Below are 17,374 nucleotides of genomic sequence, written 5' to 3' on the forward strand. Positions count from 1 at the left end.
AAGAACGTCGCTGGAACAATCCAAATCCAATAAAACAAGCAACGTGAAGACACCGATCTTCTTTCAAGCTGTGCCATTGACATTCTTTGCTGTACATAAGCGTCTCTTACAGTTTGTCCAGTCTCTCCATGTAGTACAAAACAGGTCACAGGCAATGTTAAATTAACAATGAACCATGACCAATCTTGGACCTATGACCTATTTGATCTGGAATCAGCTTGTGGTATCTGTCTTGCAAGAGCACACAAACCAAAGAATTTGTCGATTAAGATATAATCCTTAATCCCCTTACTTTCTAGGGCTTAATTAACAAAATTGTCTAGAGGGTATATTTTATAGTGGTGCACAAGCAGCAGCACTTGCTAGCTTAGGGATCAATACTAATTAAATATGTATTAAGTAGAGTAGATTGAGCTGGATGCAGCTGGGTTAGTAGCATCTCAAGGGGAATTACAAGATTAAGTAATCAGTGAGTACATTGCTTCTCCCAAAGTGACTGCTTGTTCTCAATCCTTTGTCTGGCTGTTCCGTGGAAGAACCCAAAATATATGCTCATGGGTGTAAGTGGCTGATTTAGTCAGCATGAACAGACAAAACTTGCATTGATATTGATTTTGTTAGATCTTGGAAGCTGGCGCATGTAAAAAGTTTGGAGCCTATTGCATGGTCCTGATCACATCTTGTACGTACCTTCTCTCCTTGTGAAAGTAAAAAAGAACAGATTACGATGGTCAACAGTTGTGGTTTGAGATGCTGTCATGGTTTCAATCCTGTGAAACTCCTGATTTCCAAACATGAATAACAAATAATTTGCAGCCAGAAAATTTGAATCGTCAACTGGGATCAACAGGAAACAGAGACGCGCGCTGCAACAGAAGTAGATTTAGATAGCAAAACAAGCAGCAAAACTATGTTACACCAGTGGATATGCGATTATGATTCAGTAGCCACTGTATAGATCACTACAAAGCAAGGCAGTATTGCCCGGGAATTGAACACAAACATTTCATCCAAATCTGAGCTGGAACTGACACTGTCACAGCCGAACTCATCTGATGAATCACTGCCACTGACGACCTTCTTCACCCTCCCTGCCACCACCCTGCACACCAGCATCGCCCTCTTCTCAGCGCCGCCACCGTCCAACAGAGACACCCGAGCTGTGTCATGTGCCCGCCCGCTTGTCGCCATCGTCGCAATCTTCCCATCGCCGTCGACCCTGACGATATGCAAACACAGAATTTGTCATGCTAAAAGCTTTGGGAAAACATTGCTTTGAACTCTGAACTTTCCATGTGGGGTTCATTAGTCATTACCTGAACCCGTCTCTGATTGTGCTGCACAGCTTGCACTGCGACGGCGACCGGCAGAGGACTGTGGATCCGGCGAGGCCGAGGGAGCATCCGTTGAAGGTGGTGCAGTAGAACCGGAGGAGCTCGTTGCCGTCGGCGGCGCACCTCGGGTAGCTGCTCCTGGCCAGCGCGTCGGCGCTGCTCGCCGCCGCACTCGCCTTGACGCGCTCCCTGTACTGCTCGAACCTCTCCACGGTCTTGCCGGAGTTTTGCACCTTGAGTATCCTCTGGATCCGGCACACCGGCGCCGCGCGCGGCTTCCTGACGAACCAGCTCGACTGGAAGATGATCTCCACCACGTTCCTGCTCGTGTCGTCGGCGGCCAGCTCCGAAACTGCAATCGTTTCATTTATCAGTGGGTTATTTGCTTGAAGAGATTTAAGAATGTACAACAATAGCTGCATTTCTTTTGTTTACCTGCATGACGGGTTGATCTATGGAGTTCGAGGGACTCAGCTTTGACGAAGAACTCGTCGCAGTCGGCGCAGGGGAGCATGGCCATTGCGGCGTCGCCGACGTGGCTTGCCCCGGGGTCGACCACAGAGTGGCACTCGTAGTAGCAGCCAGAGAGCTTCCTGAAGGACCTGGAGCCGGCCCCGATGGACGATAGCGGCGACGAGGAGGAGGAAGAGCTGACCGTGGTCGCAGTCGTCGCCATAGTGGTCTCCGAGTTGAACGACGACGACGCGGACACGACCGCGCTGGATGCCGCCATGGACATGGACAAGGTGTCATTGTCCGGAGCCTTGAGGGACCTGCTGCTCGAGTTGTTCCGGTCCCGGCGGCTTCCCCTGCTCAGCACTGCGCTCTCCTTGGTGCCGCAGATTGACCCCGGGCAGGTAATGCTCCGGCCAATGCTGATACTCCTCGGCGTCGTCGTGGTTGTCTTGCTCTTGCCGCTGTTCTTGCTCTGTACTGCTTCCCCTCCTTTGGGCTGGCTTCTGTTTTTGAACGCCATAGCACCCCAAAAGGAAGAACCAGACTGCCGCTGCTGCTTTTTCCCTCCATCCCTGCTCATCTTCTCGGCAGCTGCAACTGCATCCATTGGAGAAGAAGAAGAACCAGTAGGCATGGCTATCTATCTTAAGCCTTGTTGGGGAGGAGGGAGAAAGGGTTGCTAAAATTAGGGGACGGTGTCTGAAGCTTTGCTCAGTAAACTAGCTTTAGGCTACATTGCTCCATGATTAATTTACCAATTGTGCCCTTAATGACCCCTCTTTTGGGTGTGCGTAACCTGGTAATGGTGAGTGGTGTGGTGGGGAGTGAATGGAAAGGCACACAAGAGTGCAAATGCCAAGGAGATAAAAGGGGCTCGCTCGTGGCATGCAGGCATGGCATGGGCATCTTGCAATCATGCATCCAATCCTCACCATGCGGTGTACTGTACTATCTATCCTTGTTTGTGTTCGTATCTTTTTTGAGATGTAAATTAAATCAGAAGGTACTCATTAGTACCATGCTTGAAGTTGCAAAAGAACATGCAATCACATGGTTTAGTAAAATTATACGTAAGTTTTATTGCGCGTAAGTTGATAGAGAGAAATGAACAATAATCTATACTGCATCGTGGACTTCCAAAAACATTTTAATTCGAATGTTAGCTACAGTGACACTTTGCCTCTTGTTGGGTGCATATTCTCCCTTTATTTTGAAATGCATTTTAATATATTTTAAAATGTTAAAAAATTATAAAAATCACTTGTAACTCTTCACATGCTACATGCACACAAAGTCTTTCTGTGAAAAAAACGACTTGTCATTTGGGCTGCGCAAAAGACAAAATTTCGTGCTAAAAATAAAGCTTTCTGTGAGACATGTTTTGTCTTTTTATATTCACCATAAATAATATCGGTTTTTCGAGAAACTGTATGAGTGCACATAGATTATCGAGATGTACATGTGAATTTTTTTAAAAATTAAAAATATTAGATCCGTCTATAAAAGGATGTCAAAGATTTGTCTAAATTTACATGTATCTACACATTAAATAGTGTCTAGATACATCTAAATTTAGAAAACAAAGGGTGGAGGGAGCATATGCACCCGAGAGCCGAACTGAATTTCCGTGTTAGCTAGTGCTTTTCTATTTTGGGGCTTCAAAAAGTAGTGGAAAGAAAATGATAGATGCGGAATTCTATGAGCTTCATAGTTTGCTAAATTTTGTATAAAATACTCCCTCCACCCTAAAATGTGAGCATGCTTGGCTTTGGTCTTTACTGCATGACTTTGATCACTAAAATATATGGCATATTACTGCACGATCTTGATCACTTTTTATAAGTCTAGATTGTTTTGATGTCAAACTAAAATCTCATTACAAAATATATGAAACAGAGAAACAAAGAAACAAACATGCGAAAGCATCAATTGAAATGTTAATGAAAATGGGACAAACTTTGGAAAACCACTGTTTTACATAGATTTTACATAGACACGGCATCATCCTCTGTCGAATGAGAGCGTAATCTATATGGAAGGGATCATCCTCTGAATACGCACCGCATCAAAACACTGATCTCGAAATGGAAGATGGAATGATGATTGGGTCGTCACAGACCAGCACTCGATGGAAATCCACCCGGTTCGCGTGCGCTCGACTTGAGGAATCGAACGCAACAACGCAATGGGCTGGGCAAACCTTTTTCTTGGTTTTTGCCTGTAAAAGCGTACCTCGCGCTAGCAGCTAAGGTGCGTCCCATCATTAGCCGATCGGAATTGAACGGCTGTTTGGTTCCATGCGAGGCTACCACCAGCTGGTCCTGGCTTTGCTTGTCTCGACCGTCGTTTGATTTCGTTTTGGATTGGCGCGAAAGTTGGTCGTCGATTCGGTCGTCGGGTAGCGCATGCGTGCCATGGCTGGTTCTTGGCCCCTACCTGTCACGCTGGCCGATTGGGATGAGGTCGATCGAATCGATCACGGCCGACCTGTCACACCACATGTGTGTCATCGCGTTGTACATTTTTTGTTGCGATAGTGCTAAGTGACACGGAACGAGTCACGATCGAAGGCTCGAGAATGTCCATTCACAGTTAGAAAATTATTAGCCTCTCGGTTTACAGCTCTAGACACTTGTGCCGCCTTTAGAGGTTAGCGCATCAAACCTAGCCAACAGACGGAAAAATGGCTATTTTGGCTGTTGGTTTCAGAGAGAGCGATGCGAATTGTTGCCTTCGTGAGGCATGTTTTTAGTTTCATGGTGTTGTCAGCTGCGGAGAATGGTATAGAAGGCGAGATCCCATGACTGATAATGGTGGTTCGAGTCCTAGTGGTGTTGAGCGTTTGGTTTGGTGATTTGTGACTTGGAGCAGCGGTATCGGCAAGTGGGAATGACAACATAGGAGAAATTTAGGGTATAAACTTGCAGGGTGAAAACCTAAGGTCCAGTCTTAATTGGTTGCGTCTCGCAATGGCTTTGTTGAAGGCATTGCTTTGTAAGTGCGGACTTTCTCTTGGGTGAAAACCTATGATCTATGATTAGGACGATGATGGTGTTTGTGTACTGTTTCCTACTTAAAGACGTTGTTTTTTGGAGAATATGAATTTTTGGTGTTGTCTTGGTGGTGTTTGGTCCGCTGCTATAAGGAATAGATCATTGTACCATGATTTTTTCTGTAATTCTTTTTTAGTTGCTCTCATCTGTATTGCCATTAGGGCACTGCGTTGTTGAATACGCTGGGTGTAAATGATATCTTCGCGGTATTAACATATTCTCTATCGAAAAAAAACCCTATACAAGCATGATGGTGCTGGCTATGATAAAAAATGTTAACAACTTGAATTAGTGCTTGTTTCAATCAGCAGAAGTTATAAGGCATGGAGATTTCGAAATTACAACTACACGATTTCGCCATTAATATTTGACCATCATGGATAACTAAGCAGGAAGAAGAACCGTAGCATAGCACCACGCCATGCCAATCCAATACAAGATAAAGCCTTAGAGCATCTCCAGCCGTTGGGGCTCCCCAGACCAAAATCCGGCGCTATTTAGCGCCAGATGGATGTAAAATTTGACCTAGAAGGCCCATTATTCCCAGCGATTCCATCCGGGGGGCCCCTCCGGATGTATAGGAGCAATCTCTAGTAGCTTCCAAGCAGGCCCAGGCCCAGAAGTGCCGACCAAGATTCCAGTCTAAGCAAAGTGTAAAAGGTTTGATGACGATAAGTACCACACATCATTGTACGTGTAAGAAAGCTCAAATCACCCGTGGTTGTTAAGTTTCCGTAGATGTTTTTAGCATGTTACATTATTTGAGGTTGTTACTTTCTTCTCACGCTCTTCTATCACTCACTAGGAGTTTGATAAGAAAAGTTGACTCACAACCACCCTCCTCCGACGCCCGCCTCACCAAAGTGTTTATGCTTTATTTTTGCTGCTATTTTTATTTATTGTGACTATCTTTTAGTTACAGGCGGACGTGTTATGTTTACACAACAATTTCCGATTTACTCATCATGGGTTGTTTTCTAAACGTGGAATTACCTCTCACATTACACAAACATCACAATATAAGTAGGTGGACCTGACCTTAGCGGTCACACCAACACTTATTAAATAGGTCAAGTTGACAATTTGGTCGTCAGGTAAAGAAGTAATCTTGGCTTAAGATTATTATTATCATTATTATTATTATTATTATTATTATTATTATTATTATTATTATTAGTATTATTATTATGTGATCTTAATTAAAGTTTTTTTTAGAATATCCCATAGAAGGTGTATCAATCATATAGAAGGGATGCCAAATGAATACACAACGCTAAAGGAGGCTCGTTCATGATGGCAACAAGAGGATTTCATATGCGCACTAATGGAGCCCCAAGCATTGCCACCCGAGCGATCTCTGGTCCATCACCAACTAAGCCGACCGGTGTCAGGCGACCTAGTTTTTTCGTCTAGCCCATGTCAATGCATCATGTACGGACATCCTTGAAAGGCCAGTGAAATGGGGTTCACGTTTCCGTGTGTTTTAGAGCATCTCTAATGTTAGCGTTGTGGGCTCCCGCTAAACACATACCACGGAAAACCTCGCAGAGAACGATAACATGGTTTTGACAATTCTGAGCAAATATGACAATGTCTAGACAATAATGCAACAACCTGTGGTTTTTACATCGAATTGTAGAGATGGGGGTCAAGCAATAATGATCGACGCTGGTGACACCAAAAGATGCAACCTCGTCACTCCAAGCCATAGAAGATAGATCAAGCAAGACCATCGCCGAACTCACCACCACTGCCACCACCACCAGAAGAAGCACCACCACCACCACAACCTCATCCATTTTCCCCCACCCTCCTTCGTTCCAAGATGGCCTTCCTAGCACTCTCCCACCACTCTCTTGTTATGGCATCCATGGTAGCCGTATTCATCATCATCATCTTGTTCTCCTATGCCAATAGCGCAGTCATGGCCTTCTTCTCCTCCTCCTCCGCCTTCTTCTCCTCGGCAAGAATTTGCCTCTCATCTAAGGCCGCCTTGCGGGCCTCATCTTGCCGAAGTGCTTGTCACCTTGCATTCTTCTACGAGATCTTCTTCTCGGCCATGAGAATATTTGTTTGCATTTGTCTCTCTCACCAATGCCTCCTTTGACTTCGTCATGTCATCAATTCCCCCCCCCCCCCCCTCGGGCTTGTGGCCTCCACTAGACTTTTCTCCTTATCCATTACCTTATTATTGCCATCAGACTTTCTTACTCCCTCGTTGTCACTATCATCATCATCATCCAATTGGGTGAAATCTCCTTTCTTTGGTGAAGCTTCATTGTCCCCCAACCTCCACTTCTCACTATGTTCAAGAAAAGCCCAACAATGTTAAACCACAAATGGCTTCTTCTTGGATGCCACCATTTCCTTGTATATTTTGATTGCAATCTTGTCCTACACAAAATAACATGTATTGGTTAGAACAAATAACATAAAAATTAAAAGTAATTCAAACAAAAGGAGATACAAATTAGCTCACACAATCATCAGGGGAGGATATGTTCGGAGGTCCATTTCTCACTTGCTCCAAGCACACACTCCAACGACTACAACTTAGTTTGATCACATCCCAACATCCTTGAAGTGATCGTGCCATGCGGGTCGAAGTCATTGGTGAAACAACGACAAGATATTGTAAAACTTGTCCCAATTCCTTTCTAATACCACTTGCCGGTTTGATTATTGCTCGTGACAACATCGAGTGTGACACTCTCCAATGACCTCCCAGAATTTTCTTTGTTGTTGGTGTAATTTGTTGTTCGCTTGCGTTGGGTTGGTTGAGATGCATCATACACCTCTTCCACATGGACATCTTCACCATCCTCACCGTCTTTACCATTGCGATAGAAAATTTTGGCGCCATCTCCCTCCATAGCAAGACTCTACAAGAATTTTTTGATACACGACCCTCAAATTGTGTTACTAAATCGTCATAGTGGTTCATTTATGAAAATATTAAGACAAAAATCCAATCTCAAGAGCTGACCTCCAGTAATATAACGACGTTTTTGAGAAAATCTTCATAACCGTGTGTGACGATATTGGACCGTCAAAACCTTTACGACGATCCAATAACATCACTGACAGTCTAGCCTAGCCACGTCAGATTTCTTACGTGGAAAAATCTGACGAAATCAAATCTTCATTAATCCATATCAGCCCAATCCAGTTCGATTGGTTGTGTGGGATAAGGCTAGGGGTGGGCATGAAAACCGTCAAACAGAAAATCAAACTGAAGCTGAAACCAAACTAACTGAAATCTTGTTTTTTTGCATTACTCAATATTTTTCGGTTTTGACATATATATACAAACCAATTTTTTTTTTGAATTCGGGTTTTAGCCACCAACCGAACAAGACCAAAAATACCAAATTAAGCAAACCTACCGTCAATTTGGGCATAAGCTCATCATTCCATAGAGGCCCAATTGTGTTGGATGTTCAAAAAATTGTTCAGTGTATGAGTTTGGTCATTGATGGATTTGTCTTTTTCTAAAGATAGAGTGAAGTGATGACCCACAAGTATAGGGGATCGCAACAGTCTTCGCGGGAAGTAAAACCCAATTTATTGATTCGACACAAGGGGAGCCAAAGAATACTTGAAAGCGTTAACAGCGGAGTTGTCAATTCAGCTGCACCTGGAAACAGAATTGCTCGCAAGAGTTTATCAGTAGTAACAGTTTTATAGCAGTAGCAGTAGTGAAATATCAGCAGCAGTGTAACAAAGACAGCAATAGTGATTATAGTAAACAGCAGGATTAAAATACTGTAGGCACAGGGATGGATGAACGGGCGTTGCATGGATGAGAGAAACTCATGTAACAATCAAAGTAGGGTATTTGCAGATAGTAATAAAACAGTATCCAAGTACTAAACAATCCATAGGTATGTGTTCCATATTTAGTCGTACGTGCTCGCAATGAGAAACTTGCACAACATCTTTTGTCCCACCAGCCGGTGGCAGCCGGGCCTCTAGGGAATCTACTGGAAATTAAGGTACTCCTTTTAATAGAGCACCGGAGCAAAGCATTAATGCTCCATGAACACATGTGATCCTCACATCACCGCCTTCCCCTCCGGTTATCCCAATTTCTGTCACTTTGGGGCCTCGGGTTCCGGACAGCGACATGTGTATACAACTTGCAGGTAAGATCATAAAACAATGAATATCATCATGAAACAATAACATGTTTAGATCTGAGATCATGGCACTCGGGCCCTAGTGACAAGCATTAAACATAACAAGTTGCAACAATATCATTAAAGTACCAATTACGGACAGTAGGCACTATGCCCTAACAATCTTATGCTATTACATGACCAATCTCATCCAATCCCTACCATCCCCTTCAGCCTACAGCAGGGGAATTACTCACACATGGATGGGGGAAACATGGCTGGTCGATGGAGAGGCGTCGGTGGTGATGATGGCGATGATCTCCTCCAATTCCCCGTCCCGGCGGAGTGCCACTACGGAGTTTCTGGTCCCGAGACGGAGTTTCGCGATGGCGGCGGTGTTCTGGATGGCTTCTGGCGATTTCGTCTAACCCCCGTGCGTTTTTAGGTCGAAGACCTTAAGTAGTCCAGAGGGGGGAGTCTGGGGCCGCCCGAGGCGCCGCCACCACAGGCCGGCGCGGCCCAGGGGCCTGCCGCGCCGCCTGGTGGGGTGGCTGCCTCGTGGCCCCCCTCCTTCTGGTCTTCTGGCTCCGTGAGTTTTCTGGGAAAATAGGCCCATTGGAATAAACTCCGGGGATTTTCCTGAAAGTTGAATTTCTGCACAAAAACGAGACACCGGGGCAATTCTGCTAAAAACAGCGTTAGTTCGTGTTAGTTGTATCCAAAATACACAAATTAGAGGCAAAACAATAGCAAAAGTGTTCGGGAAAGTAGATACGTTTTGGACATATCAACTCCCCCCAAGCTTAGCTTACTGCTTGTCCTCAAGCAATTCAGTTAACAACTGAGTGCGATAAAAGAACTTTCACGAACACATTTGTTCATATGATGTAAATATTCTCATGATATGGACAAGTACTTAGGCAATTCATAATAAGATACATGCAAATAAAATCATCTAATAGCTATGTCAATCATGGAAAAGGTACCAACGAATTAATAATAAGCATCATGAATCATGTCTATCAGCAGGATTGCAATGTTCATAAAAGGATATGATAAAGTGGTATCTCGCTTGCCCGTATTTGTACAGCAAAACATAAATGCTCGGGCACCTTTGAAGTTCATGGAAAGACTAGAAGTAGAGATTGTCAAAGATAAAAGCATCAAAGTTATACCACAGTTAATCACATTTTGGGACAAACATATTATACTAAGAATGACAGTTGTGCTCTCAAGAAAGTGCTCGAAGAAAGGATGGTGACTCAACATAAAAGTAAAAGATTGACCCTTCGCAGAGGGAAGCATGGATTAACATGCGCTAGAGCTTTTCATTTTTAAATCAGGAGTAAAATTATTTTGAGAGGTGTTTGTTGTTGTCAACGAATGGTAGTGGGCACTCCAACTACCTCGTCAACCAGACTTTCAAGAGCGGCTCCCATGAAGGACGTTATCTCTACCAGCAAGGTAGATCATCCCTCTTCTCTTTTGTTTACACACGTACTTTAGTTTTATTATGGATGACACTCCCCCCAACCTTTGCTTACACAAGCCATGGCTAACCGAATCCTCGGGTGCCTTCCAACATTTTCATACCATGGAGGAGTGTCTATTTGCAAAATTAAGTTGCTTACTGATGAATCAGGGCAAAACATGTGAAGTGAATTATTAATGAAGTTTGATTAATTGGGGCTGGGAACCCCGTTGCCAGCTCTTTTTTGCAAAATTATTGGATAAGCGGATGTGCCACTAGTCCATTATGAAAGTTTGTCAAAAGTAAATGACAATGTTGAAAGATAAACACCACATACTTCCTCATGAGCTATAAAACATCGACACAAATTGAGAAGCATTTTGAAGGTTTAAAGGTAGCGCATGAGAATTTACTTGGAATTGTTTGAAATGCCATGCATAGGTATTTATGGTGGACATTTTGGAATAACTTGGTTTTCAAGGGTTTGGAAGCACGAGCAGCGTTCCCGCTCAGTACAAGTGAAGGCTAGCAATAGACTGGGAAGCGACAATCAAGAGAGCAGTAACTGTCATAATCATGCTTGCGGCAAAATAAATTAACGGAGGCATAAAAGTGATACAAGAACTCTGAGGCAAAGTAAATCATCGAGGCTTAATTGACTTCTGTTCAGTCATATATGCATGCGTGAGCATGTGCCAAGTCGATTCAAGTGAATTATTCAGAGGAGGATACCACAATGTCATACCTATTTATGAATAAAACAATGCAAGCAAACATCTATGACATGCTACTCATATTAATAAACTGGAGCTAAACATGAGAGATCATGAACTACTAGACTTTCTTAAATTACATATAACTGTAATAACCCAGAACATAGGAACAACGAAGGGTAGATTTAGAAATGGGATGTGCATTTCATCGCAAAACGGGGGAAATTTTCGCGCCTTATTGCAACTAAACCTAAGAGGGATCGAGGTTCTCTCTCATTTTGCACTTAGGGTTAGGCAATGTGAGTTAGGGAAATTTCGACATGATCTCTTTTGTATCTTGTTGATTTGGGGAATTTATTTCATTTGACAAATAACATGCATTTGGAATATCGAACATTAAGTATAAATGAATATGGAAATTGAATTCACAATTCAAAAACAAATTATGAATTCAAATAACTTTGAATTTCAAAGTGAATAATAAATACAACATTTATTCCAGAATATAAACATTACACAAATCAAAAGCTCATAAGTAAAATTTGAGCTTTATTGATATCACAACACAGATTACATTGTCTTTACAATATTCTTGATACAAGAATTGATGAATAATAAACAGAAATGAAAATGAAGATTACAATATTGCTCCTAAACTAAAACCTAGACTAAATGACTTGAAGTATATCTTCATGGTCATATTCATCTTCAAAACCTGCAAGAACAAAACAGCAAGTACTAGCCAGAATGTTAGTGTTAGCCAAAGAATTCAGTTTGGACAGAACCAGCTGTCCTGTACACTTGTGCTTGTCCAAAACTCTGGACAGCACAAGATAAGTGCAACAAATAGACCAAACCTGAGCACCACCAGGGGCTCAAGTTTCAGCATATGAGAGCACACAGCTCATGTGTCTTTGGGCAGGCCACAACAAGGCAATGCACAAGCTTAGTCACCAAAGCAAGCCAGGCTTGTGTGTCATTGCAAGAAGCAGTAGAGTTCATATAAAAGGGGCACAAACCCTAGAAACAGTAACCAGTCGACCAGATAAGGATTCACAAGGTAAGGTGAAGGTAGCACAACATAGTTCATCCAGTTCTTGCTCAAGAACAGAACCAACACACACAACCACTCAACCACCAGAAATCATGGTGACCTGAGAAGATCATCCAAGACCTGGAGGTGAAGGGCTGTGACACAAACCACAAGTCTGCATCAACACAAAATTTCACACTAGGAGCTGGAACAAGGTATACCAAATACCTGGACACAGTCATGGGACTGAGCAGATGCTCAAAAGGGTAAATCATCACTTGGTTTTCACCAAGGATTACTGCCAGTCTAGAAGCTACTAAAACAGAAATCATCCAGATACAGATCTTGTGCACAGAAACTAGCAAACATGCATAGATGCACACACTAGCAAGATCTCATGCACAGATAGCACCAGTAGATGTATTGCAAGGTTTAGCAGCTAATCAAGACTACACAGAAAATCCTAAGCATGCAACCATCAGGAAACCCTAGATTTCTTCACAGGCAAGCATATTGGCATTCATATTTATTATGATCCCCAAATATGCAAGCAAAGATGAGTAGCCAACAAGATCCAACCAACCATGTGAGCAACCAGTCAGTAGCAAGGCTACTGAGGTCACGGCACACTTAGAACCATCCCAAGGCCAAGCCAAATACAAAGCATCACTATCCAGAAATGGATTCAGACTCTATTTGCTTGTAAAAGAATCATGAACAGCAAATTCATATACAAGCAAGTAATTAAATCATTACTGCATAAGCAGTTCATCATAATTTAATTAATACAAGCATGAATTTATCACAGATCCATGCTAAGCACTGACAGCAACATAATATAAGGCAACACAGTTTAATCCATAGCCACTAGAGCAAGTCTAGGTACCTAAGATGAGCAACAGCACAAGTAAGCAACATCATAGTGATGCTTGAGCATCAGCATCTCAAGATAATTGAATCACTTAGTCACAGTATTAGCCAGTAAGCTATCACTGATAATTGAATTGATCAAATGGATCAATTATAGCAAGCCAAGCTACACAGAGAGGTTAGCCAACAAGCAAGGAATGATCCAATGGATCATTGGCTTGCATAGGAAGCACTGAAGCATATCACAGGCATCACTGGCCTTCACAAGTGTCACAGATGCATAGCAGTACACCTAGGCAAGCAAGTATAATATGCCAGTAAGCATAGCAAGCTCATAAGCATGAACAGCATGGCATAGCAAGCAATAAGCAAGCAACACATGACATGCACAGCCAGCAACACACACTGGCCAGTACCAGATATTGGTAAATTGGCCAGAGCTTGCAGAAAATGAAAGCACAGGTAGCTTAAGCAAGAAGAGCAAGGCTCTGCATGATCACAGGATCATCAGAGAGCAGTAGAACAAGAGAAGAAGGAGCACAGAATCTTGGGAGGCGCACAGGCATGGAGAGGAGAAGGAGAAGGAGCAGAGCAACTTACACGCGCCTGGTGGCAGGGGCTATGGCATGGCGAGGCAGTGCTCGCGCGGCCATAGCAGCTGCAAAGCCAGGGAAGGCGCCGGCGTTACGCCGACGAACACCACCACAGCAGCACGGCACGGAGATGACGGCACTGGTACTGCGAGCAGCACCCGCGCCAGGTCGGTCTCGGAGGCGCACACATCGACAGCGAGGACGAGAGCTCGTCGGAGATCACCCAATCGCCCAAGGCGATTCTCCACGAGATCCAGAGGGGAGGCGATTCGCCAGGAGAGGAAGCAATCGAGGAAACCACGCGGACAGATCGATAGATCGTCTCGCGGCGGTCCAGATCAGGTAGGTGGCGAGGTCAGGGAAGCACGGCGATGGCCGGAGCGAGGCGGCGGCCATGGCGGCGACGCCATCGCCAGGGCGTCGCGAGAGAGGTTAGGGTTAGGTCGAGCGAGTGAGAGGGCCGAGTGAGTGAGAGTGAGGTGGGCCGTTCGGCGCCACCGAACCCAAAAAGGGATTAGCCTTATTGGGCCGTCCCTGGGTTTAGATAAATGGGCTGGGCCCAATAGGGGTCCAGGGGGTATTTTGGTCTTTTAACATTTAATAAAAGGCCAGAACTTTACCAAATTTTAATAAATCAAACACAACTCTAAAAATCCATTAAAAATTGGATTAATGAATGAAAAATAAATCTTAACAAGAATAAAATATGAAATGGAATTTATGAAACAAATTCAAAATTATGAATTTTAAGAATTCAAATAATAACTTGGAATTTAAAATTATTATTTCCTTGTAATTAAAATTCAAGGAAAAATCTCAAATAATTTCAAATACTTATTTTCAAACATTTCAAAATGAAATTCTAATATTCCAAGTCATTTCTATTGAAACGGGTATTTTTCCAAGAAAAAAATACTATATTCCTTTTTATTCCAAAAACTATAGAGGTAACTCTATAATTTTCAATTATTTTTGGAATGATTAAGGGAATCACAAAGTAAATAGTTTTATTTTGAATTGTTGTACTTTGTGCGAATTAAAATGGTTTATACTTTTAAATCAATTGTAAATTACTGTCAAAGACCTAAATCTTAAACGCAACCCTAAATTGCTATAACTCAGCAGGGTAAAGGGATACAACATAAAATAATACATCCATGATTGCATTATTTGGATTTTATAACATTGTCCTTACCGGACAATGATGCTTCTTACAGAACCCGAGGTCCAGGTTCCATCAACTGCATTGAACTGCACTATCTCGCAGTCCACAGGCAAGTTCACCCTTGCTCATGTCAACTTGAGTATTTTCTACTACTTTAATGCAAAGCTATATACTTATCATTCCTGCATCGCAAATAAAATGTTACTTTCCAACTATGAATATGACTATGTGGCTGGCAATGGAACCATGGTATGTGTTGATATGGTGGAGGTTCCATTGCAATGGGTTATATCACCCTAGGATTAATTACCAATGCCGTCCAGTGATTCTAGCGCCGTACAAACCGCGTTGACCATGAGATCTATAATGGCTCTGGGGAAGCCAGCCGTATCTTTTCCCTTCTGCACGCCAACGGATCGGAGAGCCGGTGGGGTGCTGGAGGCACTGCCGCAATAGGTTGGGATATCCTTTTAAATCCCCATCCATTAGTGATGATAAGCTCTACGATCTATGAGGGATTGTCCGGAGTACACCACGAGTAAAGCCGTATTATCGGGGGAAGTCTACTGGAGGTGTACGGTTGGACAAAAGGGTGGGTTTGCAGTCGCGGAGAAGGCGGTGTGGGCTTGGATCTTTATACCTGGCCTCACACCAAAGGAAGTGTGAACGGGGGCAAGTCCCTGCGGATGGCAAAAAGGGTGAGATCTCTTGTGGGAAAAGTAACGCACCTCTGCAGAGTGTATCAAATTGTGGCTGTCACTCCTTGTTCGGGAAGGAATCGCGAACGCGGCAGGAAAGGAACTCCACGAAGTTCTAGTCAACCTGTGAAGACTGACGGGCATAGTTTTCATAATAAAAGCAACCTTTTGAAGAAATAATTGCAAAACATGCATTGACCTGCGATTTCCTGATCAATGGTCGTAGCTAGTGCATCAAACACCTTTTTACTCTTTTAGAACTTGCTGAGTACCCCTGTACTCACTTTCTTTCGACACCCTTGCTAGACTGTGATCCGGAAGTGGAGGCCATCAACGATGGAGCACCAGAAGGAAGTTATGAGCTGGTCTACGAAGAACCCGATCTTACCGGCGGAGTGGAAGGCGTAGACTATGGGATAGTCTACGGACCAGATGACACGGAGGTGGAGGAGTAGTGACATACCCTAGCATCATAGAGCCGAGCAACGTAGAACTTACCTAAATAAGTTGTTGAGCTCTCTTTATATTTGTTATGAGTTGTAATCGTACTTAAGTAGTATCTTAGGGTGTTCTCATAGGACCTGTGAGAATACCAACTTGTTAAGACAATGTTTGTAATAAAGTATGGAGTGTTATGACCTGCAATGTTTATGTTGTACCACTCTGAGGGATATGGCAAATTGTGAAGAAGTCCCTTCGCAAAGATCATATCAACGACTTGTATACTACAACATGCAGTGGTATGCTGGGTCACCGCAATAACTCACATGAACCAACTAAGCATACTCACATGGATGAGTATATGTACAAAAATGAAAACAAATAGAGTTCATACCAGCCTCTCACGACAGCCGAATTGTCGTAGATCATCATTATTGCCTTTCACTTGTGTAGCTTGAATAATATGGAAATGAAAACCACGCTCCAGCCACCGAGGCCCATTGAACTCCATAATGAACTTTACAAAACCAAAGAAGAACAGCAAATATTTTTGGTGTTTTCAAATTGAAAACAAGAACAAAAGGAAACAAGCAAACAAAGCAAAATCTTTTTGGATTTTCTTATAGCAAACCAACGATAGCAAATAAAGCAAAATAAAAGCAAGAAACCAAAATAAACAAATGGTGAAGAGAAAGAACAGAAATATTTTTGGTCTTTTGTGTTTTAGGAAAGAAACAAAGCAAAAACAAGAAAATGAAAACTAGAAGAGTCACATAAACATAAAGCAGCAGAAATTCGTCAAACTTGACAGCAGTACAGTAATCTATTTTTAAGAAATTCTTCCGCTGCTCAGCTCGAAAAGTGTTTAACTAGTGAAAGTTAGATAACAACCTGGGGAACATGCACAAAAATTGGCTTCGCAAAATAACGTTCTGGCTGTTTTTGAGAATTTTTTTGGTATCTGTCCAGAATCTATTTTCAGGCAGCACTTCCCCAAATATCGTCTCCCTCTTATTAGAAAACCACTTTAAGAAGCTAAACAAGTATGTACAAGTATCCAGCAACTATAATATGCAATGAATGGGTGATGCCGGTATACCTCCCCCCAAGCTTAGGATTTTGGCCTAAGTGGAGATCAATCCCATGGTGCCCATGAAGTGGCACCTCCGTAGTACGACGAAGATGGATCCTGTTCCGGGTATGTGCTGGAAGATGCACCAGGATACGTGACGGTGTACCTGTGGGAGGGCTCGGCGTCCTCGGAGTCATGCTGCTGGTGGAAGCCATGTATCCTCAGATGCTCATCCACCTCCTCCTTAGAGCGCGACCACGGTTTCCTGTGAATATCGAACAAATCGGGTTGCGGCAAAGGGATTTCCCTCTCATCCCCGTCAGTAAACAACATTTTATAGACAATATTATCTAAACT

At 43.1% G+C, this 17,374-nt stretch overlaps 1 protein-coding gene across 1 annotated transcript; it reads right to left on the reverse strand.

The window, feature by feature from the left end:
• Positions 1–867: 867 nt before the first annotated feature.
• LOC127294227 (uncharacterized) lies at positions 868–2,634 on the reverse strand. Its single transcript, XM_051323990.2, has 3 exons — positions 1,770–2,634; positions 1,317–1,686; positions 868–1,219 (listed from the first exon to the last, which is right to left on the reverse strand). Exons 1-3 carry the CDS (start codon positions 2,422–2,424, stop codon positions 934–936), a joined length of 1,311 nt encoding a protein of 436 aa, XP_051179950.1. The 5' UTR covers positions 2,425–2,634; the 3' UTR covers positions 868–933.
• Between the last annotated feature and the right edge of the window lie 14,740 nt (positions 2,635–17,374).

This window comes from Lolium perenne, chromosome 4 (genome assembly GCF_019359855.2).
Source record: "Lolium perenne isolate Kyuss_39 chromosome 4, Kyuss_2.0, whole genome shotgun sequence".
Classification (NCBI taxonomy): domain Eukaryota; kingdom Viridiplantae; phylum Streptophyta; class Magnoliopsida; order Poales; family Poaceae; genus Lolium; species Lolium perenne.

Coding starts and splice junctions, on each gene's coding strand:
- LOC127294227 (XM_051323990.2), bottom strand. CDS start 2,424: ATGCCTACTGGTTCTTCTTCTTCTCCAATGGATGCAGTTGCAGCTGCC. Junction 1,687..1,769: donor TAGATCAACCCGTCATGCAG/GTAAACAAAAGA, acceptor AAACGATTGCAG/TTTCGGAGCTGGCCGCCGAC. Junction 1,220..1,316: donor ACAATCAGAGACGGGTTCAG/GTAATGACTAAT, acceptor GCATATCGTCAG/GGTCGACGGCGATGGGAAGA.